At 41.7% G+C, this 24,704-nt stretch overlaps 1 protein-coding gene across 7 annotated transcripts in view; it reads right to left on the bottom strand.

The window, feature by feature from the left end:
* Nucleotides 1-24,704, bottom strand: part of LOC111865992 (TBC1 domain family member 4) — a 95,270-nt gene that overhangs the window by 44,356 nt on the left and 26,210 nt on the right. For 4 of the 7 annotated variants that reach the window (XM_023854453.2, XM_023854451.2, XM_023854454.2 and 1 more), the window contains exons 4-7: nt 8,780-8,923; nt 5,387-5,878; nt 2,625-2,878; nt 1,997-2,075 (exon numbers count right to left, since the gene is read on the bottom strand). In XM_023854453.2, coding sequence (XP_023710221.1) covers nt 1,997-2,075; nt 2,625-2,878; nt 5,387-5,878; nt 8,780-8,923 — 969 coding nt within the window. Of the gene's footprint in view, nt 1-1,996; nt 2,076-2,624; nt 2,879-5,386; nt 5,879-8,779; nt 8,924-13,827; nt 13,999-19,018; nt 19,154-24,704 lie in introns of those variants that run through there. The other 3 variants (XM_023854455.2, XM_023854456.2, XM_023854457.2) reach the window with 3 other exon arrangements.

Here is a 24,704-nt window from a genome sequence, read left to right as displayed (position 1 = left end):
GGTGAAATCAAACATGAAAACAATGCTGATTTGTTTTTTCGATGTGAGAGGAGTCGTCCATTCAGAGTTTGTTCCGCAGGGTCAGACAGTTAACCAGGCTTTCTACTTGGAAGTTTTGAAAAGATTGCGCAACAGTTTGCGGCGAAAGCGGCCAGATTTGTGGCAGTCGGGTGACTGGTTTTTCCATCATGACAATGCCCCTGGTCACACAGCCCTGTCTCTATGACAATTCTTGACCAAAAATGGTATGGCCCCTGTTCCTCACCCTCCATACTCACCCGACCTTGCCCCGTGCGACTTTTTTTTTTGTTTCCTCGAATGAAAAGAGACATGAAAGGAAAGCGTTTTGCTGATGTTGCTGAGGTGAAGGAAAAAACGACAAAGGCGCTGTCAAGCATCTCAAAAGATGAATTTAGACAATGTTTTGAAAAATGGAATAAAAGACTAGACAAGTGTATTAGTGTAAGTGGAGAGTACTTTGAAGGGGACTGAAGGTTTGTGCTTAAAATTTGAATAAATAAGTTTAAAAAAAAATAAGTTCGGTTTCTTTTGAGTACCCCCTCGTATATGTTTATCTGCAGATGCTTTATTGCAGCAGCTTGTTTTTATGTTCGTTAGCCCATTGTTCTGTTACATCTGCAATCTGCAATATGCCCCTTGCTCGTGCATTGTTCCTTCTAGCAGCGTGTGCTGTTGTCTTCACTAGTGAAGGTATCATGCATGTAGATGAAGATGTCTTTTTATCCCACCTCCCATAGGTGGGTTCCGTCTCATTTGGTTTATATATCATGCCTTCTGTTACTACTGTGTCTTGACATGGGGACTGGGTCCATGAATTTGGCCTAACAGAGTGGATTTTTTACATGATGATGGAGACAACACTTAGACTCTCAAACATCATTTAAAATAAAAATTATTATGGTGGATAATGCCCAGAAAATTTACGATTCTACTTTTAGACAACTTTCTTCCTTTTAAAAAAGATAAAAGTGGGCTTATGAGATCACGTTGCTGTCTTGTGTATCAGTATGTATAGCCCCACTTCAACAACTTTTGAATTCCTGAACCAATATTTATGAATACTTGTTACATACTTTATGACACCTAAGGCTATCTCAATGGTATTCTTCCTGAATCTCTCCAACAAGTAATACCAACACTGCAGGTTCTCATATTGTTGAGGTATTAACATTAATATTATTTGAATCCATGAACTTATCATCATAAAACATTGTACATAAGTCATGTCACCTCTGGCTATGTGAGTAGATACTCCTCCCATCAGTAGTACCAATACTGCAGCCTCTCAAACTGTTGAGGTAATAACCTTAATATTATACTACTTGAATTCATAAACCTATTATCATAAGACACTGTATGTATATTATGCCACCTGAGGTCAACAGCATACATCATAAACCCTTCTCATCAAACAAAACAAACAAATAAGAACTCCATGGTTTTAGTCTGCAAGCGAACTATATTGACTAAGCGACCGCCGCTTGTCAGTGAAGTTTGTGCCAACTTTTGTCATCAGCATTATTAATATTACAGACCCTCAAACTGTTGAAGCAAAACCTTAATATTCTTTGAATGCCCTCACCAGTCTTCATGAAATTTGGTATACAGCCTGCCCATCATTAATACCAACACTGGTACCTTATACAACCAAATCTCTCCTCAATTATGTCATCTGTGGATTAAAATGCTGCCACTATTGATACTTAAATTGAAAATACAGAAGTGGAATGATTTCTGAAGGCAAGTGATTTATACCAATCACAAGATATCCCTACTGAATTTTCAGCAAACAAAGTGATACCAAAGCAAATTTTTCTGTGGCTATTTCAGCTTTCCCCTCCAATCATCATTCCACCAATGCCCTACCTCATTTATCACCAATTTTGACATGTGTGTGTGGTGTCTCACAGTTACACTAGTTGCAGCATCACTGGTGGTCTGACACTTGGCCAGTGCATGTCTCAGAGCTACTTACTGTGCCCTCTGACTTCCTCAACTCCTTTGCACTACCAGTGGATGCTGCTCGGTTTCTCATAGGCTCCAGAGGAAGTGACCTAAAAGCACAAAAACATTATACACGTCAATACTTGATGTTCTCATGGCAGCGAATATTCAAATTTCTATCATTGAATCCCCAGGACTGACGGTAACTAAACAAAACCACAAAACTCCTCATTGCAGGCAGATAATTCAAAGTACTTTGCTAATGGTGTGACACAATGGCTACTACTTTTCTGAACTTTGTACATTGTCCAAATTTCAGAAACTGGCTATAATTCTGTCATCATGAGAATGAAACCTATTCTGTCAGGTCCCTACTTAAAGATACTCCCACTGATTGTGAGCAGCTCTTTCCAAGATCCCAACACAGTAGGTTTTTTCACTTGAAGACAACAATAGAGCCATGTAAGTTTTGAGGTTTTCACGGCAATGACTATGAAGAAAGTCGTCTTCTGTGTTTAGGTGAAGATTACAAGGCGCCTAAACCCAGAAGACAACTTTCTTCTTAACAATAGAGCCAATTTCCAAAACATAACAGTTTTTAAGAAAGTGAGATCAGGCTTTACCAGTGCAAGGAACTCTAAACTGCAATTACTGCTTACTGCTGCTTCATCCATGCTGATTCATTGCTGAGGGTAGAGCTGGTGCATACTGGAAGCACTTCACTTGGTGCTGATGGCTGTGAATGCTGATCCACCAAAATGCTGCCTTCCCCTTGAGAAGTTATACTGAGAGCCTCAATGGGATCCCCAAGCTTCATGCTGCTGGTAGGTGGCAGCACCAAAGGGGACAGAACCGTGGGTGACACTGCATTCAGCTGGTCAGCAGTCTCCATGTCTCCATCACACCCTGAGCCCTGTGACACCAAGTAAAAGATTAGATTAAAGGGAGGTTATTATACGACTCACGCACATGACTTTAATTGATGAGCGGGAGAGATTAAAATCAACAAAAGACACTGAATGGCCAGCTGAAGCAGTCACAACACTTTTCTTACTGCAAAATAGGTCTAAGGGAGAGAATATCTCTTAGAATCTCTTTTCATTCACACTGTGGAAACAGTTCTTATGAGTAAAAGTCTAACAGCTGAGTAAAGACAGTGCAGAGACCATGCTATAGCTCAAGCAGTAAGTCGCTGGCTTCCCACCGCGGCGGCACAGGTTCAAGCTGGTCAAGCGGGATTTGTAGTGGACAAAGTGGTGCTGGGGCAGGTTTTCTCCAAGTACTTCAGCTTTCCCTGCCAATCTTCATTCCACCAATTTGTCCATCATCATAATCACCCGGGGCAGGTACAATAGGCCAATCAGTGGCCGCCGTGCCGAGTGGACCCAGCTGAACTCCACCCCCCACTAAGTCAATTAAAAAAATTAAAGACAGTGCAGGAATTATATCAGTAGTAGAGTAAGAGCCGGTGCTTATTCTGACTGACTTTCAGGTTATACAATAGCAATGCTTCATCTGTAGAGGTTATTTAACCTCAAAGGAGCTGTGCACTTTCTGAAAAGAGAGTAAGTAACAATTTGGAAGGAAATGGTCATTGTCTTCCTAAAGGTACTGCCATCCTGACATTTGCTTGAGATATTGAAGAAACCCATGAAAACCTCAGTCAGAATAGGTGATATCATGTACCAACAAAACATAAGGGATGAATGTTATCCCTACACCAACCTACCTGTTTCCAGAACACCAAATTGTGGTGATACATCATGCTGAAAAAGCCATTATCATGTCTAGGTGAGTTTAGCCTGAAGTTTGTGTTTTGATCTGGATTATTTGATAAGCAGATAGACACACATACATAAGCACACCAGATTAGTCAACTGTAGACATGTCAACCAAGAAATAAATCAAGCATATAACTCTGGAAGAACTGAAAAGGAAAACACTGAGGTTTATCTAAATGTTTTGCGTCGCTTTCTATGCAGGGAAGTTAATAATTTTGATGTTAGACTACATAAATGCCTTGAAATATTGTGATGCGGGGTATGTCACATTCAGGATGCACTAAGATACTATGTTCTGAAAGCCATTTCTCATTCATGTCATTACATTGACAGAAGCAAATCATATTAGGGTATCGACTTTCAAACACCACGTGGTTAAACACGTTCACAATACAATCCATACAAACAAAACATTTCAAGCAAGAGATGGAACAATGTCACATAAAAGAGAAATTACACATCTAAAAACGAAATTCACTAATAAAATGAAAAATGTTAGTACTTTTGTGATTTACCCTTATGAACCAATGACTAGATAGATTAATATAATTTTTACCGTCAATGCAACAATACTTCATTATTTAGCAACCTTAAATGAAATAGTTTACTGCAGTATGAACCACGCAGCGCAAGGAACCGCATAATATAAACAGCACATATTAACCATTGGCTCCTGACAACAGGAAAGAAGAGTGATCTATTCTCTTGGAGAATGGTAACATTATAGTACTAACATGGCGATCCAATGCAGCAAAGAGTAGAAGAAATTTGATGAAGCCTATGCGTGGTCTACTGAAGTAACAAACACGAAGCCACTCATAGCTTGTACCATTTTGAAAGATCATTTTAAATATCAAATTGTGGATTTAGGATCACCTAATTATTAAATTAGGTTTAACCCATTGTTATATATATGACTGTATCACATGCATGATTTTTATGCTGATTTTTATTCTCCTTTTATTTTATTTTATTTTATTGTTAATTTTTACCAAAGCCTGGTTTTACCTAGGTTGTGAATTGAAATTAAACTAATTTGTATGAACCATTTAGAAAAACTGGAATGTTAGCGTTTCAGTTCGGTAATAGTATGTGAGAAATTTGCAGCACCTCAAGATGACCCATTTGAGGTCGAAACACGTAGTGCACAATATATAAATAAATAAATAATAAAGTATTGTTGCACTGATGGTAAAAATTATATATGTTCATTGTATATACAGGATGCAGTTCTTACAAATCCTTGCACCACAACCATCTTCAATCCAGTCTGCATTCCATTCATAAGATTTAAACCTCTAGCAGTCCAGCACTTCGAATGTAGCTCTCTGTTTAAAGAGGCCTCATGACAGTTACTCAGATCTATTTAGATTCCCATGTGACAAAAGCTTAATTCAGCTAGAACCTCAAAATTCCACTGAACATGTAAACCTGCTTTTTCTTTATCATGATACCTTCAAGAGGTGGGACTATTTACCAGTCCCAGTTCAAATAGATATCTTTTCAAGTAGCAGTGTCCCAATAATATCCCTGTGGCTTCTCTCAAGTAGTTCCCATTCAACCCTATCTTATCAAAGACTAAACATGCTGCAGGGAATAAGATAGAAATATCAATTCGTGATTTATTGGAGAGGCCTTACCAGCGATCCTCTATGACATGGATCCTCATCTTGACACATGGCTATCACAACACTGCTGCCTGGAGTCTGTGCTTCGCTGAGATGTGCACTGCTGCATGCAGAGGCTCCAGCTGCTGATATGTTATGATTGCTACCAGTGGGGGCTCCAGCTGCTGATATGTTATGATTGCTATCAGTGGGGGCTCCAGCAGCTGATATGTTATGATTGCTACAAGTGGGGGCTCCAGCTGCTGATACATTATGATTGCTATCAGTGGGGGCTCCAGCTGCTGATATGTTATGACTGCTACAAGTGGGGGCTCCAGCTGCTGATACGTTATGACTGCTACCAGTGGGGGCTCCAGCTGCTGATACATTATGACTGCTGCCTTGTTTCACAATTTTACTCTTCCCTTTCTCCATCTCATGCACACGGAATTTCTCCAATGCATCATCAATGAATGACTCTGGCACCTTCTTGTGGGAGACTTTGATTTTACCAATATACAAAACCTGAAACACACATCATGGCATTGTGACAATTTACTTATTTTAGCAAACAGTGGCCACACAAAGGATACGAAGAATAGGTCAGTTAATTTAGAGAGCGGTTCAACATATATTGACTTGAGTCATTACTTACTTACTTACTTACTTACTCATGGAGCTGAGGCATTCTTGGGGAATTGCCAATTCTGCAGCTACTCAGGAATTTCCCATCATTTTATGGAACCCGAAGGTTCATTACCATGTTCACCCTCCACTGGTCCCTATCCTCAGCCAGATCAATCCAATCCATACCATCCCATTCTATCTCTCTAAGATCCATTTTAATATTGTCCATCCCATACATCTTGATCTTCCTAGTGGTCTCTTTCCTTCTGGCTTTCCCACCAATATCCTATATGCATTCCTCGTTTCCCCCATTCGTGCTACATGTCATGCCCACCTCATCCTTCTTGACGTGATCATTCTAATTATACTTGAAGATGAGTACAAGTTATGAAGCTCCTCATTATGCAGTTTTCTCCAACCTCCTGTCACTTCATCCCTCTTCGGTCCAAATATTCTACTCAACATCCTGTTCTCAGTTACCCTCAGTCTATGTTCCTTCCTTAATGTCAGCGACCAAGTTTCACACCCATACAAAACCAGAAGCAAAATTATAGTTTTGTATATTCTAATTTTTATGTTTTTTGGACAGCAGACAAGATGACAAAAGGTTCTGGACTGAATGGTAGCAAGCATTACCCGAGTTCAATCTCCACTTAATTTATCCTGAATAAGGTTTTGATTTGTTATCATCGTTTCCAAGTATTTGAAATGTGCCACATTTTCAAAACATCTGTTTCCTATCGTTATGTTATGATTTTGCTCTGAATTCTGGTAACGAGACAGTAACATATACTTAGTTTTCTCTGTGTTTACTTCTAGACCAACTTCCTTACTTGCGTAAATTAAAGTTTGTGTGTTTTCTTTATGGTATCTATGTTATCACCCAGTAGATTCACATCATCAGCACAGACCAACAGCTAATGTGTCCCGTTTAATTTCAGTCCCACCTGGCTTTGCTGGACCTTCCTAATACCATATTCTAAAGAAAAGTTTAAAAGGAGTGGTGATAAAGCATCTCCTTGTCTTAGGTCATTCTGGATAGGAAACTTATCAAACAACTGTTTACCTGTATGGACTTTACTATAAGTTTTGTTTAAACACATGTTATTCTGCTTAACTAGTTTCATGTGTATCCCAAACTCTATCAGAATATTGTACAATACTTCCCTCCTAACTGAATCATAGGCTTTCTTGAAGTCTATGAATAGCTGATGTAGTCTCATTGTACTCCCATTTTTTTTCCAGTATCTGATGAATGCAAAAGATCTGATTCGTAGTTGATCTGTTACACCGAAACTCACACTGATGATCCCCAATAATTTCATCTACGTGTATGTATGGACTTAACCTTGAGAGAAGAATATTGGATAAAATTTTGCATGAAGTTGACAGTAGTGATAACCCTCAATAATTACTAGTCAGTTTTATCACCCTTCTTGTCAGCTGGTACAATAATAGACTCCTTCCACTGATCACGCAATTTTTCCTTATGCCAAATAGAAGTAATTAGCTTGTGGAACTTAGAACGTAGTATTTCGCCTCCTGCTTGAATAAGTTCTGCCGGAATTTCATCATTAGCTGGCGATTTATACCTTTCGAATTTTGCAATAGCACTTTCAACCTCAAAAGGGCTGGGATCAGGTATTAATGACTCAGCTGTGTGCATTTCTACCTGCCTAACATCACTGACGATATGTACATTCAATAACTGAGAGAAGTAGTTCCTCCACCTATTCGAAATTTTGTGGGAATCTGCATCAGATCACCATTCTCATCCTTCACTAAGTTACTGTTAGGCTGGTAACCCTTCTTATAGTCATTTACTCCTCTATACAGGTCTCTAGTGTTCTTGTTCTTACTGTTCATTGCAAGCTCATCAATTTTGTCTTTCAGATATTCCTTCTTTTTGTTCCTGAAATGCCTGCTGGTTTCACGTCTTATATTGTTCAGATTATCCCCATTTAACTCGCTTGGATCCTGTAACCACTGTAATTTGACCTGCTTTCTTTGGTCTAGTAATTCTGAGCATGCTTCATCCATCCTTGGCTTATGCTTCTTCACTTCATAATAACCTAAGCTCTCCATGGCAGAAATTTTGATATTCTCTCTAATATTTTCCCAGGCTTTATTAACATGCACCTCAGTGTTCAAGTTTCCCAAAGCCGCGAATCTATTTGAGATTTCAACACAATACTGCTCCTTACCTTCAACCTCATCTAATTTCTTAAGATTGAACCTCTCCATATGAACTCTGTGTATTGTTTGGTGTTAATTTATGTTCTTTTGGTTTGGGTTATGATGTCATGCTGTTTTGCAATGTTATGTTGGGTTAATTAGGTAGGGTTAGGTTAGATTGGGCCAAGGTTGGTAAGGCTGGGTTTGGTAAGGTTAGGTTAGATTTAAATTAGGATCGGAACCATTGTTTCAACTGTTACACAGACAAAAATACAATTTGAATAAGCAAATAAAGGAACATAAATAAATACATAAATCCAATGAAGAGATCAATAAGTCACTCATCTAATGTTGCATAATAATTGTAATTATCAGAGCACTGTTTAATAAATGAATAAAATTTTAGTATGTATAGACAAGGCATGCAATGAACTAGTTTGTCGTGGATTGGATCAGCACCTGAAGATGGCACATTTGTGCCGAAACATGTAGTGAGTGAGAAGAGGTGATAGATGAATGTATGCACTAGAAGACGGATAAAATAAATCATGGACTTAAATCAGTGCAACAGGACGCTAAAATATAACATGAATAAAAACAAGTTATTAACACCGGTATACATACTTCAAAGAAATGTGAGGAGCTTGGAGAAATGTCGGCACAGAGTGATGTTAAAGTAGCTGCACTACTAAGGGAACGGCCATTGTTTCCAGCAACAGTGTTTCCATCTTTGGCCTGGTCCCTCATTGCACTGAATAGCTCCACTACCTGCAACACAGGAAACACAAAAGTGAACTCCATACTGCAGCTCTCATACAGTGCAGTGTTTGGAGTACATGAATCACCTCTAAACTGACTAGTCAATCCAGTGGTTTATGGACTGAACTCTTCTAATGTCAATAGTACAGTCTTCTGTAAAGTGACGCCATATATACTTGTAGATAAGTACCAAAGTTTCAGAGGAAGTGAACCCCACTGCCTCCATTTTCAGCACAGAATTATCAAACACAATGTTCCTAAAAATTTTAGTACCCATCTATTACAAAAACATCACATCCCAGCAGAAAGTAGGCCTGCCTTAATATTCACTGCCATGAGAACCTCAAATTTGCTGTCATATCAGCACACAGATCCAAACCCAAAAAAACCACATATGAAATATTTAAAAGCTATTCTCTTTCTCAGAAGACCTTGTAATGTCTAGACAGGAGATACTGGGGTGTTACATGGGTGAGGGAGGGGGGAATCTGAATTCTGAAGTGGTCTGAATGTACTGAATCCATGGACCAGCATGCTCCTGGCGCACACTCCCTCTGCAGGGACCACAGATAGGGACAGACTTGTCCAAAAGTCTTATGGATGCAGTCCCTCCATCAGAGCTGGAGTCAGCACAGCAAGCTACAGACGTCACAACTATTGTTCAGGTTCCACCTACAGATAATTCTGATAAAGAGGAAATGAGCCCTGTAATACCGTAAAAAAGATGGCGAGATTCATGGCCTGGATATATGACCAAAGAAGATCTCTCTGAACTGCACTGTGAGATTCAAACTGCAACACTGAACTACTCATTCTTTCAGGTTCAAGGTTACTTTTGTCTGTTATCCTGTTTTACGTTGAGGAGAATATTTGGACCTAAGAGAGAGGAAGTGACAGGAGGTTGGAGAAAACTACATAATGAGGAGCTTCATAATTTGTACTCTTCTCCAAGAATAATTAGAATGATCAAGTCAAGAAATATGAGGTGAGCATAGCATGTAGCACGAATGGGAAAGAAGAGAAATGCATGTAGGATATTGGTGGGAAAGCCAGAAGCAAAGAGACCACTGGGAAGACCAAGATGTATGGGATGGACAATATTAAAATGGATCTTAGAGAGATAGGATGGGATGGGATTGATTGGACAGATCCGGCTCAGGATAGGGAGCAGTGGAGAGCTCTTGTGAACACGGTAATGAACCTTCGGGTCCAATAAAATGCTGGGAAGTTCTTGAGTAGCTGCACAACTGGCGGCTCCTCCAGAAGGGCTCAGCTCCATAAGTAAGTAAGTAAGTAAGTAGTTCTAATATTTGGCGGGCATTACATGCAGGTTTATCCGCCGTCTTTGTGCCCCGTTAGATAGACGAATGCGTGGACCCCAGAACCGGTGTGGAGGCTGTCGGGAAGAATAAATCTCTTGCCTCTGTCTCGGTCAAGCCCGTAGCCTAGTCAGCATGAGCTGTCCCCCTTCCGGCATAAACTGTTTTCTGATATGTCACGTCCCAACTTCGTTATACTTCATCTCTCGGACTGCAACTGTTACCGCTAACCTAGCGTTTTGTACCGGGGTGCAGTTTATCGTTGGGCTGTTTCCCGCAGCCGATATGGCACTCTTTTTGCAGACCCGCTTTACGCTGCGCTTTATAAACTTCGCGTTATTTTATAGAAGCAACGACCCTCTGCTTCCAAGCATACCTCACATCGTGAGAACAAGTTTCTAGACAAAAGTTGAAGCTTCTATACAGCAACAGCGCGAAATTCCATGCCTAACACTTTCTAGAAGTTCTTCCAAACAATGCGAGTTGTTCATATACAAGGATTTTAACCATACGCTCGCAGTGGGCACAATCCTCGACTTACGGCCGTTCGCGAAGACTTCATCTTATGCATCCACAGACGTGCTTGCAGTGTTTTCGGTGCATTATCTTGTATAAAATGCCAGTAGAATTTCTCTTCATCAGTCTGGTGATCGGAAAAGGGTGACAGAATCAGTTTCACGTAACGTTCGAAATTTGTTCTTTTGTGAATAATACACGGCCATTGTTATCATCTGCGCACTAACAACACACCAAGCCACAACTTCAAAATCATACAATGATGCTTCATGAATGGCATGAGGACTTTCTTTATTCTAGCTGCTTAAATAAACCTATTAAAGTGAAACTTGTCTTGTGAACATAAAACGTAAATTATTGGCAAATATTTCCAGTGAGTGCCGATCCTCGATCCCATATACAATGTCGAACTTTTACTTCGCAATCTGAAGGCAATAAGTTAAGTTTGTACAACTGCAGTTTTATTAAGCTGTAACTTCAGCAACTTTGCACCGATGTTGAGTTGCACTTGTGTCAACCCACAATAAAAAGCCAAAAGACGTAACAACTTTTTGGGCTTGTCTATAATCGAGTACCGATGTTACCAAGTTCTGTACTTCAGCCCGTACGTGTCCTTCTCGAGATTTCTGTTCAACACTGACCTCACAGAACGCAATCATGCTCTGATATTGTGGATCGTTGCTTTATCCGGCACTATACTTGTCAGGATTCTTCCTACGAACCTTTCTATGCATTTCTGACGATGAACGTTGTATAAATATGCATATTTTCTGTTCAACACTATATTCAATTTCTGAACAATATATTTCACAACACTGTACAATACTGTACAAATCTCAAGGATAATAATAATAATTAAATTAAATTCTTTGTTATTTATGTGCCGAGTCAACAGCCGCAAGGCCAATTACAGACAGAGCATAGAGTAGATAGTATTATAATAATACTATACCAAAATAAAACGAAAATATATAAACACGAACCCAACGGCCCCAAATTTTCACGCCACAAAAACACTACACATATCAAACCAATAATTAATTGCAGGAATGCGCTCGCATACGAACTAGCGAACTTTCTAACAAAAACATTACACAACTGCTTACACCTACCGAACACACACAACATCCAAAACTGGACACATTTTACCACAGACCGAAAATATTGAAGATGAGAATATGTTTATTCGACATAGAGAATACGTACACCAATACACCGAAATCAGAGGTTATAAATATAATAGAAAATGATCCAGAAATCATAAAAACTAATCAACAATAAATAATAAATATATTAAAAGCAGTGATGGAGCAAAACTACTTCCAATTCGACCAACAATATTACAAACAAACTGAAGGATTAGCAATGGGTGCTCCTTCATCCGCTATATTAGACGAAGCATATATCCAATATATGGAGCATAAACACCTATATCCAATCTTAACGAAGTATCAAATTATTGGATATTTCACGTATGGAGAAGACATTTTCTTAACTTATAACAAAATAACAAATATAGACGAAATATTAATAAAATCTGATTTGTTTCATTTTTGGTTCGTCACACTAACAGTTACAATTATTAATACAGTACCCATGATATATTTACAGAATCTCCTTACTCAAGTTACATAGGAGGCACAACATCAGCCACCTAGAAGAGAGACAACAGGGGTTACTGACACGAACCGTAAGATTTATGAATTTTAATTTTGAACAAAGTTTTTAAAACTTTAAAACAACTTTAAATATTTCTATAACCAGAAAGGCTGCTGTGACTGATAGATGCAACATTGTGTACTTGGACATTACATGTGTATTTGATTGACAACCGCTGTGATAGTGGTTTCTAAAAAGTGTTTGGTGCCTCTGAAGATGATCCAAATGGATCGAAACATGTAAGGCTAGTGAATCATCAAGTGGGATAACTGAAATAGTCACACTGGACGGACTTGTCTTTTATAATTAGTAAAATTCAATAAAAACTAATACAGAATTCATTATTTAAGAAGAATATCATTCCATTAACTTCCTGCATCTTATAATACACCGAAAAACAAAATCAGAATTGGCGATATACAGGAAAACTACACAAACAGATATAAGATAAAAGTATATAGAATATGGAATACTCCGTCTACACAGCAACAATCAGTATTCAAAACAAAGAAGCTACTACATCAACATTTGCTTTTACAAAAGCAATCTATATTCCCCACAGAAAGGACAAAATACACTGTAAGATGAGGCGCCGGCCAAACAATTCATGTCAGTACTATACTACGTGTACATCCATACCACGGGCCTCCAAGCACTTCATTGCATGTACAGAACATACCGTTATGCCCACGGGAATATAACAAAATTGCAACGACTGGCTTGATGATATGGAATAGCACATGAAGAGCTTTTAACCCTATTTTACGCCGTAATTTTTGTTTTTATAATAATTTTACAGTTCACTGTATTTTATAATGTAATAATTATCAAGTATCCAGCTTCACCATCGCAATTGCAGTTCAGCAGTATGAATACGGTAATCATGTGTTTGCCTGGTGATGGCTTTAACAGCCGAAACATGTAGCTGAGCTAATTTTAGCCTTGACCATTGTATTGTTTTCTTGTGACGGTCTCTATAAAGAATTGTATTTAATATCACAACAGGATACACGAAATGAAAATAATAAGTCAACAATTAACTCGAGCACCACGTGCTGTAAAGAGTCAGGATAGCGACGGGCTATGGGCTGAACGGTCCGGGTTCTATTCCCGCCAGTGCAAAATTCTTCTCTTCTCCACAGCATCCATACCGACTCTGGGGCTCACCCAGCCTCCTCCATCCAAATGTGCAGCACAGCGGCAGGGGCGTGAAGCTGATCACTCACCTCCAAGGTCAAGAAAGGTGGAGCTACACCTCCACGTCTTCACGACATAGTGCTTATCTAATTACACAACGGGGCTTCAAGTTTTTTTGTCAGATACCTGTTCCCATAATCCTGACACTGTCCGTTCTTAAAGAACCCGAAGGTTCATCACCGTCACAACAAAGAGCACCAGTGCGCTGATGTCACTGCTTACCTTGGGGGACCGGCCGAGCCCGCTGGCATCAGTGTCCTGACCCTGGTACGGACTGGAGATGCTGATCGGAACTGTTATCATGGCGCCTACAAGCCATGCAACCTGCGAGCACAGCGGATTACTCTTGTGCTGTTTCACACCGTATAGCACTTGTTACATGCCTGCCCCTTCCTGGACATAACACACGAATCGTCAGATGTATTTCTGTAATCCGGAGGTCCATGGTTCGAATATATCGTCTGCGAATTTTCGTGGTTTTCTATGTTTTTTATGCGAAGGCTGGGGCAACACGTCTCCTACCAACATTTCGATTCGCATCTTCTGAGCTCGTCCTGCTCTGCTGTGATTTTACACAAACAGTCCCCTAGTAGCCCGTGGCCATTATGGGCCAGCAAAGTATCACAGACACTTCGGCAGGGACGCGCTATGTCAGGGTAGGATTCCCTGCAGGGGCAAGAGATTTTCTCTTTACCACAGCATCCAGGTTTAGGGCCACTTAGTTTTCCATCCAACTGATACCAGGGGTAGCTTCCCAAGGTGTAAAGCTGTGGGGGTACGAAGCTAAGCACTCACCCCCATCTAGTGACGAGGCTGAGAACCTATGGACCTACACCTCCAATCCTCCACGTACGTAAGAACATGTGTAGGTTTATTGTTACGCTACGAACGCAACTGTTTGCATCTATTCACTCCCCTGTGTCAATGGTTCCCAGACTAAGGCTCATTTCATGAGAACAGAAATGTCGGATTCTCCCCCACACATAACAGTGTTACGTAGCTATGTCAAATGGATTGCAATGCTGTCTCTCTCTGCATATGAAACAATTATTTATGCGTAGGAGCTGAGTAATTTCACGTCACAATAACAACGAACTGTTGGGTGTTAACATGTTGCATAAACGCAAATTGCAGTCCTTTCAACGTATCGTATACATTCTGAGAGTATTCATAAGATTCTGGCGCAAATATGTGAAACGTGGTATTCTTTATAAATTAGACGGTTTATAACTGATTATTTGTGTGTGTTATTCGTGGGACAAGGCTTTAAACGCTGGGGTTGGTAATGCGGGAGGAAGCAGGAAAAGCTAATGGTATTAGAGCATACATACGAAATAATGAGACTTAACGCTGAGTTCTCAACGGGTGCTGCATTACTTTTGTTAAATTTCATGTTTGTAATTTCTTTTATTATAAATTTCTATGCCTCATAATTACGTCATGAAAAACCTTCATGCAGCCCCCAGGGGAGGAGGTTTCCGCCTCCCACTTTGCGAAGCGCCCCTTACATTATCTACGTAACTATCCACAAATAGAAAAACTCATTCTATTAGTACACCATTTCCGTCTAACTTTGTGTGCATGTAATCACCTTCACTCCGATGGCAAATTGTACTGTTCCAATTTACAATTTTCCTCAACATAATTTCCTCGTAAAAGCTCCTCCATTTCTCACCCACACTTCCGCTGGGGGTTTCGAGGCACATATTAAAGCGATATGAGTGTGTATACCGCATTCGCCTCACCACAAACACACGCGACTCCGCTCTTTTCTAATCCTTCCCGTATATCTGTAGTCGCCGGCCAGCCATCTGTCCGCCCTGCTGCAACTGCATCATCCAACACATCACTCACTCCCTGTCCCTGTTCTCTCTTAAGGCGCGTCCACATTACTCGTGCTCGTCGGGAGACTCGTCTGGCTTTTCCTTGTGCTACTTCAGTTGCTCGCCAGGCTTCGCCTTTACAGTGGAACATGTAGCAAACATTCATTCTCTCTCTCTCTCTCAATAAGCCTAACCTTCTCAAAATCTATAGTAATTCATTATCGCCAGCCCAAATGTAAGCCAATGTGAGGCATGAGGTTTCCAAGGTAGTGTCTATGGGCATTATTACCTATCTGGATATGTCACCGTATATTTTTATAGAAGGCTACCGACGTTTCGGAACCATCTTTCATCTTCAGCGTATAACCCTAAATAAGGAAGCATCGCGTTCCTCTCCAACGTTGGTAAATATCCTCGGGGTAGAACACTGATAATGGAAGCATCATGTTTCTATGAAATGTCCGCCGTACTATATCTGACACTGTGTAACCTCTGCAGTTGATGCCGCATTGCTAAGCAAAGAAAGGGAAACGGAAACTGTTGAGGTGCCGACTGTAAAGCCGTCTTCCGCTTCAATAAGAACTCGTCGCCACTCGCAAAACTCGAAGGTCAAGTCATGTCGGCAGTCACACAGTTCCTGTATAACAGTCACGCTGGAATACTCTTACAGACATAACATCTGGTTCTGGTGAACACAACTACCATTATATGGGCCAAGTTAAATGTTCTGGTTTGATTAGTTTACTGCGTCATGTGTTAAGGCAGCCTGAAAATGTCTTGGCGGGTCGCCCTGGATGTGAGGCGACAAAGAATTGTCACGTGCTCACCCTGAACCAGTGTCACTCACTGTTGGGAAGCGCTGCTGAAACTTACTGAGGCCATGGAATTTTATTCGTGAAATTAAAATGTTTCTTTGAAGCAGCTTTAATTGCGAGTTGCTGTAGTTATAGAAACGGAGGGCCGGCAAAGCAAGCGCCAGGTCTCATATAAACAAGCCAGACATGTAATGTTTGAGCTGTTTAACTGTTTCAATAGACAAGTAAAGATCAGTCGCCCCGTTCACGGTAATGCCAAATGTAAGAACGAACAGCAGATGCTTCTGGTGCTTGACAGAATATTGTAAACGAAGGGAAATATTCCCTTAATATTTGAATGTCTGCCTTTTGACAGCCAAGTAAAAATCGGCAGAAAAATGGGGTGATGTTGATAAAATGCATTTTGCAGTTAAATTGATGCTAAAAATAAAGGTAAATGAATCGAACGAACCTGCAGCATGTCAAGGCAGTTTGATCCCACGTTAAGAATTCTGAAAACCGTGGGCTGTAAGACATAACGACTGCAGAAAGTTGCTTACGGAACGCCGTGATACTGCACCTGCGATGGCAATGTTCTTGCGAATGCATTAAGTCAGGCAAGGGTTTAAAATAAGTACTAATTAAACGAAACGTGAGCGAATAAGAGTCACAGTGTGATAATCGCTGAGAAATGAGTCACGGGTCGTAGCTTCCAAATCTCAGTTGGTAAAGATTAACAATGAGTCAAGTTGGATCATCTGACAGCGATTCCATTCGGGAGAGGAAATTAATTCTCCATCCAAAGTGACGAACCAATACTAATTATTACGGGGAAATGAACGCCAATTTATTAAAATGGAAATCGGCTCCTATCGCATCCTGACCCAGAATCCTGTGGATACCATCCCGCAGTGCTGGAGAAGGCTCCACCTACAAGCGGCACTTCTAAAATTCCAGCTCGGAAAAACCATATCCGGGATGCGCAGAGGGCTAAGGAGTGGATTCTGCGAAAGAAATGGCGGAAGACGAGGTCAATCAGATTCAGAGAGTAGTGACAACCTCTTTTAAAAATGGGGTAATAATGCCATTAATCACATCGTACGAATAAATATTATCTTGCGATTAGATGCTTAATAGAATGTAAATCAGTAAATCTGAATACAAAATGCTTGGAAACTCCACACCTTAGTAGCTCTGTCTCGCTCAGCGAGGGCCGTCGGTAATATAAACGAAGGCTGCCTTAGCTACAGTGAGCGTACGCAAAACAGACTGTCCACTCAAGTACGGTGGTAGGCCGCGCCATAGCTCAAGCGGTTAGTCGCTGACTTCCCACTGCGACGGCCCGGGTTCGATCCCGCGTCTGGTCAAGTGGGATTTGTAGCGGACAAAGTGGCGCTGGGGCAGGTTGAGTGGGATTCGATGCCGTGGTCCCAGTGTTCGAGCGGGCGATGACATTATCGCGAAAATACTCAAAAGCAAAACAATTCAGAGTACTCCTATGAAAGATTTCTACACAAAATGCAAATATAAGAACTTCCTACAGTTGCCACATCGCTTCAAGATACCTTCTCCTCTGCGCAATAGGTAGGGGGGGGGCGGATAGTGCTGTGATAGTAAGACACTCGAGTTCCACATTTTGATAAATTCAGCCCGCCCTCAATACGAGAAAGTGGCTTCTGGAATATTGTATGTACGTATGTATGCATGTATGTGTATGTGTGTCTGTATGAATGTGTGTATGTATGTATGTATGTATGTACGTATGTACATAGCCGGTCACGGTAGCCGAGCGGTCTAAGGCATGCACTGTCTTCGCTCGCTCGGAAGCCGGGATCGTGGGTTCGAATCCCACTCAGGGCATGGATGTTTGTGTGCGTTTTTCTGTGTTTGTCTATAGGTAGAGCCCTTGCGACGAGCTGATCACTCGCCCAAGGAGTCCTACCGAATGTTTAAGATGTAGTAAACCGAAGTGAAACGGAGAGTTTCATGGAGGTAGGCCTAGGCCCAAATTGGGGCTGTAGCGCCACAGAAAAAAAAAATGTATGTATATATGTATGTGCGTGTAGAATCTTGTAAACCGACGTTTCGGTGGAACGTATCGCCTCAATCTTCAGGGTATAATAAATAATTTTCTCCAGTCTCCTACTATTTCATTCCTCTTGATCCAAATATTCTCCTCAGCACCCTCTTCTCAGTCAATGTTCCCTTAACATCAGAGACCAACTTTCACACCCATACAAAACTAAAAACAAAATTTTGTTTTGTTTTTAGTTTTGCGTTTTTAGACAGCAGACGAGAAGACGAAAGGTTCTCCACTGAATAGCAAGGTCACTATCCCAAATTGATATGCCCTTAATTTCCTCAAGAACTAAATTTTGATTTGTTGCTGTCATTCAGAAATATTCGAATTTGCCACATTATCAAAGGATATGTTAGCTATCGTCATGTTATGATTCTGTTTTGCGCTCCAGTGACGGGGAGCAACATGCATGCAGAATACTGAACACGTATTACAGGAACACGACCAGGGAATATGCTCTCATATGTTTGTTTCGAGATCTGGTCCAGCGACGGATTTCCGTGAACACAATAATAAATTCTGGTTTCCATAAAAGGTAACTACCTAACAGACTAAAATTTTAAAAAATGTTTCTACTCCAGGTAAGTAAAGATCCCCCCAGCCAAATCCTTCTCAAAGACAGCTAAGAGTGGTGCAACACAGTGATTTCATCCGCAACTGAACGTCCTATCAGACGTGAAACAGCACAAGATGTATGTTCCGTTAAGTACACGTACCGTAAAGACATGAGATAACGCAGAGCACACTTATCACAGCACAATCACTGATGATTGTTTGCACGTCGCAAAAATCCGCGATTACTTTAGCAACTTCCTCTCAGACGCCACGCCGAGAACATACTGCGCTACGCTCTCTCTGCTCTGACGTAGCTAGCCAGCTCTAAATTTATCTCCGAGAGTATCAGCCGTCTTCATAACATTACAGTTTCCACTACCTGTACACCATTGCAAAACTATGTGACCACCTCGGTGACTCATTGCACAGCTTCTCCTCACAGAGTCTCAGGTTCAATCCCATGTGAAATGATTTGGGAAAATGGCACTGAAGCACGTTTTTCTCCTAACATTTCGGTTTTCCCTTGCCAATTATCAATACTGGTCTGTCATCATGGGCTGGTACAAGAGGTCCATCTGAAGCGGAAGATCCAAGGGATTCGGTCCCGCCTTACTTGCACCAACATTAAGCAGTTGCTCTTAGCTCCATCTCTTCAATTTCACTTCTCGTAAACAATTCCACACAACTTCGGCAATCTCAATGGGCCTTCACACACTTTCTTCGGCCTTCTAGCCTGCTTCGTAATATTGTTTTGACCTATCCTATATAAACGTCTCAGCCGCTTCAACCCTCTCCATTTAATACTCGCTAGCTGATCCGGGGTTCTGCACCTCCGAGAAAATCAGGACTCGAGGCAAGCAAGTTGTGCCGAGACCCAAAGAAGACGGACTTTGGGCCCTCTAAAGTACGTGATCAGGCCACGCCAATCCCAGTAATGGTCTGTGCCCCATACTGTCAGTCTTCTGGAACTTGACACCGTGTAGTCCGGTACAGGTTTCCCTACATGTGAGAGGAAGGTACTTCAGGGTTCAGGTATAAGCCAAATAAGGAGCAAGTAGCCAGCAGCATGTGTTTGATTGGCCCACTTCCACTTTTAAGATGGTCAGCACATTCTCCCGAAATGGCGGCAATCGTGGTCAGCACATTCCCCCGAAATGGAGGGAAACATGGTCAGCACATTCCCCTGAAATGGCGGCAATCATGGTCAGCACATTCCCCCGAAATGGCGGCAATTGTGGTCAGCACATTCCCCTGAAATGGCGGCAATCATGGTCAGCACATTCTCCCGAAATGGCGGCAATCATGGTCAGCACATTCCCCTGAAATGGCGGCAATCATGGTCAGCACATTCTCCCGAAATGGCGGCAATCGTGGTCAGCACATTCTCCCGAAATGTCGGAAATCATGGTGGCGTATTCCAGAAGTTAATACTCTTCATAATTACAGCCGTTTTACAAGAAGACTGACGGATTCTCCGAGACAGCCATCAAACGCATTAACGGTCAATGACTCGATGCGATGTATGTATGTCTCAGAGCTTACGGTGACTATTTGTTCCCCGTAATTGCTCTGGGGATCTGCTTTACAATTATTCAGCTGTCAACAAATGAGCTGCGCTTTAATAAATGCATACAATTACACTTACGAGTATATTTATTAGCATTCGTCCATGCCGGTTCTGGGACCCACACAGCCCCCTTTTCAATGGGTAGTGGGGGCTCTTTCCTGGAAGTAAAGTGGCACGGACGTGAAGCTGACCACTCACCTCCAACTAGTGCCGAGGTCAAGAAAATGCTGCTTTATACATCCACTCCTCCACACGCCTTCCCGGAGTTGTGCTTAATTAATTAAGCATAGGGACAATTTTTACCTCCATTACCTTACTTTATTACGACAGGCCAACATGTTCCAACCACGTCAACACCTGGGGACCCTTCATAAGAAAAGAATAAACCTCCGCTATCAACGACTTACATACCTGTATATACACATCCACGACGAAGTTTTACTCGCAAGACTTATACGCTGCGATATACTCGTACCTTGATGAAAACAGAGACAGTCACACAGTGTCCTTATGCTCTTACATTTAAAATCATATTTATATTTTCATTATTTCATGTAACAATGTTTCTAAGTGGCCTATGTGTGTTCTAAATTACTGATCAATAAAGTTCTTTAAAATCACCAACATTAAGCCCGTCAACAGTTAAACAGGAAAACCGTGTGGCTATCATCATCATCACGGAAATGTGCTTACAGAACCGTTACATAGCAAGGGCCTTTCCGTGTCTGTTCGTTGCTGCGGGAAGGTGTGTTTGGCGAGCCGTTGGCCAGCAATGGACTTCCGCTCTAGCTCCACTGTTCCAGCTATAAGGCGTCATGTCACAGTATTTATTTTAGGTTATTTCTTAAAGGACGCTGTCGGTATCGAGAATATACAGCGTCGATGTTCTGCATTATAACCTCTTACAGTTTCATTAAGTACCCACACTGCAAACTTCGAACTTCTCGAGTTTGGTTAGACAGCTTGATAGAGCATGGGGGCAACTAATTTTTGGCTAATGTTAAGAATGCAATATAGACTGAAGCATGGGTACTTTCCATTGTCCTTTGCTGCTGACGTATAAGCATGTGAAATACACCGACTCATAGAAGGCGGAGAGGTGCTCAGTTGTAGTCATGAATGCCAGGTGCAGAACTTATGTTCTATTCCACAGGCCCCCAAACTTTTTAACATGACGTCCAGCGTTCGACTTACACCAAATCTTCATGATTCCATAATTCTTAATGAAATAAATGCAACCCTCTGCATTTGTGTTTACATTATTAAGGTCAAGTAATCTATAATCTATGAAAGGATGTACGAGGGCCGAGAGGGAGCTGCGTAACGTAACAATAGAACAGCTGTTGCCAGAGGTGTTTTCCGTGCGGTCCCTGCCGATGCGTTACAGGAAGGACAAGACCAGAGTTTCATTAACTGTGAAACAGTCGCCGGCAAATAAGGACGTGAACATAGAAGGTGAGGAAGCTAAGGCGTTGGAAGCCGTTACCAGGCGACAACAGTTGAAAACACAGCAAATTGAGAAGACTCAGTACGTGCTGTAGTGACCTGCAGAGTCTGTGTGAATTAGCGACAGCGCTAGAGTTACTTGTAGTTACGATGTAAGTGTTCAGTAAATCCAACTGACAACCCAAACCCGTCTTTTTCACTTATACACGTGGCAACATATAATGCCTTAATCTTTTATTTTTGGATAACGAGCGTCGCGGTGGTGAACGAACACGGCCATGACACACTTCCAACAGGGTTTGTCCTTGCCTCTTTACAGGAAACACGCCTTTAGAACGTCACGGGACCCACATTGTGCTATCAACAAGCATGACTTGGCGGGACACTCAGGCAAGCGTCTTTAGTCTGGGTACCGCGGTCAGACAGTCAGACAGCCATACAACCAATCAGTGTTGTTTTCTGGGACGTGACACCGTGTGGTCTGCTACCACCTATCCAGAGGAACGTAATGCCTCTAACCTTTGCGCTTGTCTTCGATCCTGAAAATGAAAACAGCACTTTCGTCCGGTAAGCTTCTACGAGGCTACACGGCGTCACATCCCAGAAGATGTCACTCTTCACAGTCACCGCCAAGGGAATCGCATATCTCTCATGGGCAATCAGTTTCTCAACGGACGATAAATCTAACAGGAACTCGAAGCACTTCTAGCTGTTGGGCAACTGGATTGGGTATAAACTCTGGGGAAGCAAAACGATTGGCTGGCTCGAGAGGCAGGCCTTATAAATAGAAGCATCACACAGGACACACGTGCACAAGATGCAAAGATGCCAGGATCCAAATAACGCTTTTACCAGTATGTACAACTATATATCTTGCGTACAGGCAGGAAGAGACGACAGTTTGTCCTCTGCTGACGGAGCACGTACATTCGGAATAAGAATCATTACAAAGCACTGGAGAAGGGCAAATATACTATGAAAACGATCCAAACAAATATATTTTTGTAAGATTTGAGGTTTTCACGGCGGTGACTATGAAGAAAGCAGTCTTCTGGGATGTGACGCCGTGTAGATATTGTGTTTCGGAGGAACGTATCGCCTCCATCTTCAGGGTAGAAGAAAGAAGAAAATCCGAAAGCGAAGAACCAGCGTGAGCAAGTACTAATAGACTATTAGTCTATTATTACAGAGGCTGGTCCAAATGTAACACTTATATAGACGTGTATTCGGGAGGGGCTCGTTTCGAATATCAGCTGGGACACCGGCTATTTTCAACTGAGGTGTCGGGGTTTTCTTCAGTCCCTTCAGGAAAATGCCGGAATACTACATCGAGTAGGCCACGACAATTTCATTTCAAATTCTTTCCAGTTCAGTATTCGTCAGTCATCCTACCAGAGAACGCGTAAACCGAAACGTGAAGCAGTTATCAGATGCGCGCAATGTGTCCGTATATTGACTTCCTGTTGCCAATGCGATACGCTGCGTTACGACAAAATAATTTCTCCATCTCTCTTACAGATCAATCGGCCGTGCATTTTATTCGCTAATGTTATGAGCTCAGTATGAGTGCCTGAAGGCGAACGACTGGGGTTCGATGCCCCACAACACACAGACCTGCTCTAGAGCCCGTTCTGTCTCCTACACAATGGGTAACGGGAGCTCCATCCCCGGAAATGAAGCAGCTGACCACTCGCCTCCACATATTACTGAAGTTCAGAATGGGTGGAGATACACCTCCGCTTCCCCATGTGTCTTCATATTGTGGTGCTTAATTCGGAACAAGGAAGGGACAACTTTACCCTTAGTTTGAACTGATAGAGGAACAGGAAGCACGAGGAGGGCGGATGAACCTGCATGTAATGCCCGCCAAATATTAGAACTACTACTTACTTACTCATGGAGCTGAGCCCTTCTGGAGGAGCCGCCAATTGTGCAGCTACTCAAGAACTTCCCAGCATTTTATGGAACCAGAATGTTCATTACCGTGTTCACAAGAGCCCTCCACTGGTCCCTATCCTGAGCCATGTCAATCCAATCTATACTATCCCATCCTATCTCTCTAAGATCCATTTTAATATTGTCCACCCACCTACGCCTTGGTCTTCCCAGTGGTCTCTTTCCTTCTGGCTTTCCCACCAATATCCTATTAGGACTACTATCACCAATAAATATAGGACGGCCAGATGAATGAGACGGGCAACACATGTGGGGGGAAAAAGGAGCTGCAGAGAAAGTTTTGGTTGGGAAGGCCGAAGGACAGACAACTTCAGAAGACTTATAATAATATGGGCGGGTAAAGTAAAAAAAAAAAAAGGTAAATCTATCCCTATAAGACGCCGTGAAGGCCCAAAGGTTTGTGAGACGTCTAGGTTCCTTCTGTTGTCATTTGTTGCTTAGCAACGGCTCCTAGTGTGATGACGTCATAGCTTATGTTCTACTGCCTAGTAACGCATTATGTCTATTATTAAGTTATTCAATCATTTCATAGTATGCACAAAATATAATCTAGAAACGTCATACCGATGTAACGGCCTATATAAACTACCTGACGATGAACTCTCAAAATGTAGACACAGTAAAATGAACTTTCAGGGTCCATAAAATGACGGGAATTACTTGACTAGCCCAACAAGCGCTCTCTTGCCGCGAAAGGCTCTGCTCCATGGAGTTACTTCTTGGAATACAGAAACGTTAGAAAACGAAATCCAGAGGAGCTGCAAAAGGCAGATGCCAAGGCTTCTGTTAAACAAGACCGACTAATTGAACGAGCAACTGCGATGCTTACGCGGCGAGCTGCTGGCAGATAGGCAACCCAGAGAACATGTGTCGTGCTG

Source organism: Cryptotermes secundus, unplaced genomic scaffold (assembly GCF_002891405.2).
Source record: "Cryptotermes secundus unplaced genomic scaffold, Csec_1.0 scaffold72, whole genome shotgun sequence".
NCBI lineage: Eukaryota > Metazoa > Arthropoda > Insecta > Blattodea > Kalotermitidae > Cryptotermes > Cryptotermes secundus.
The sequence above is the reverse complement of the archived record's forward strand: the minus strand, read 5'-3'. Positions and strand labels throughout refer to the sequence as shown.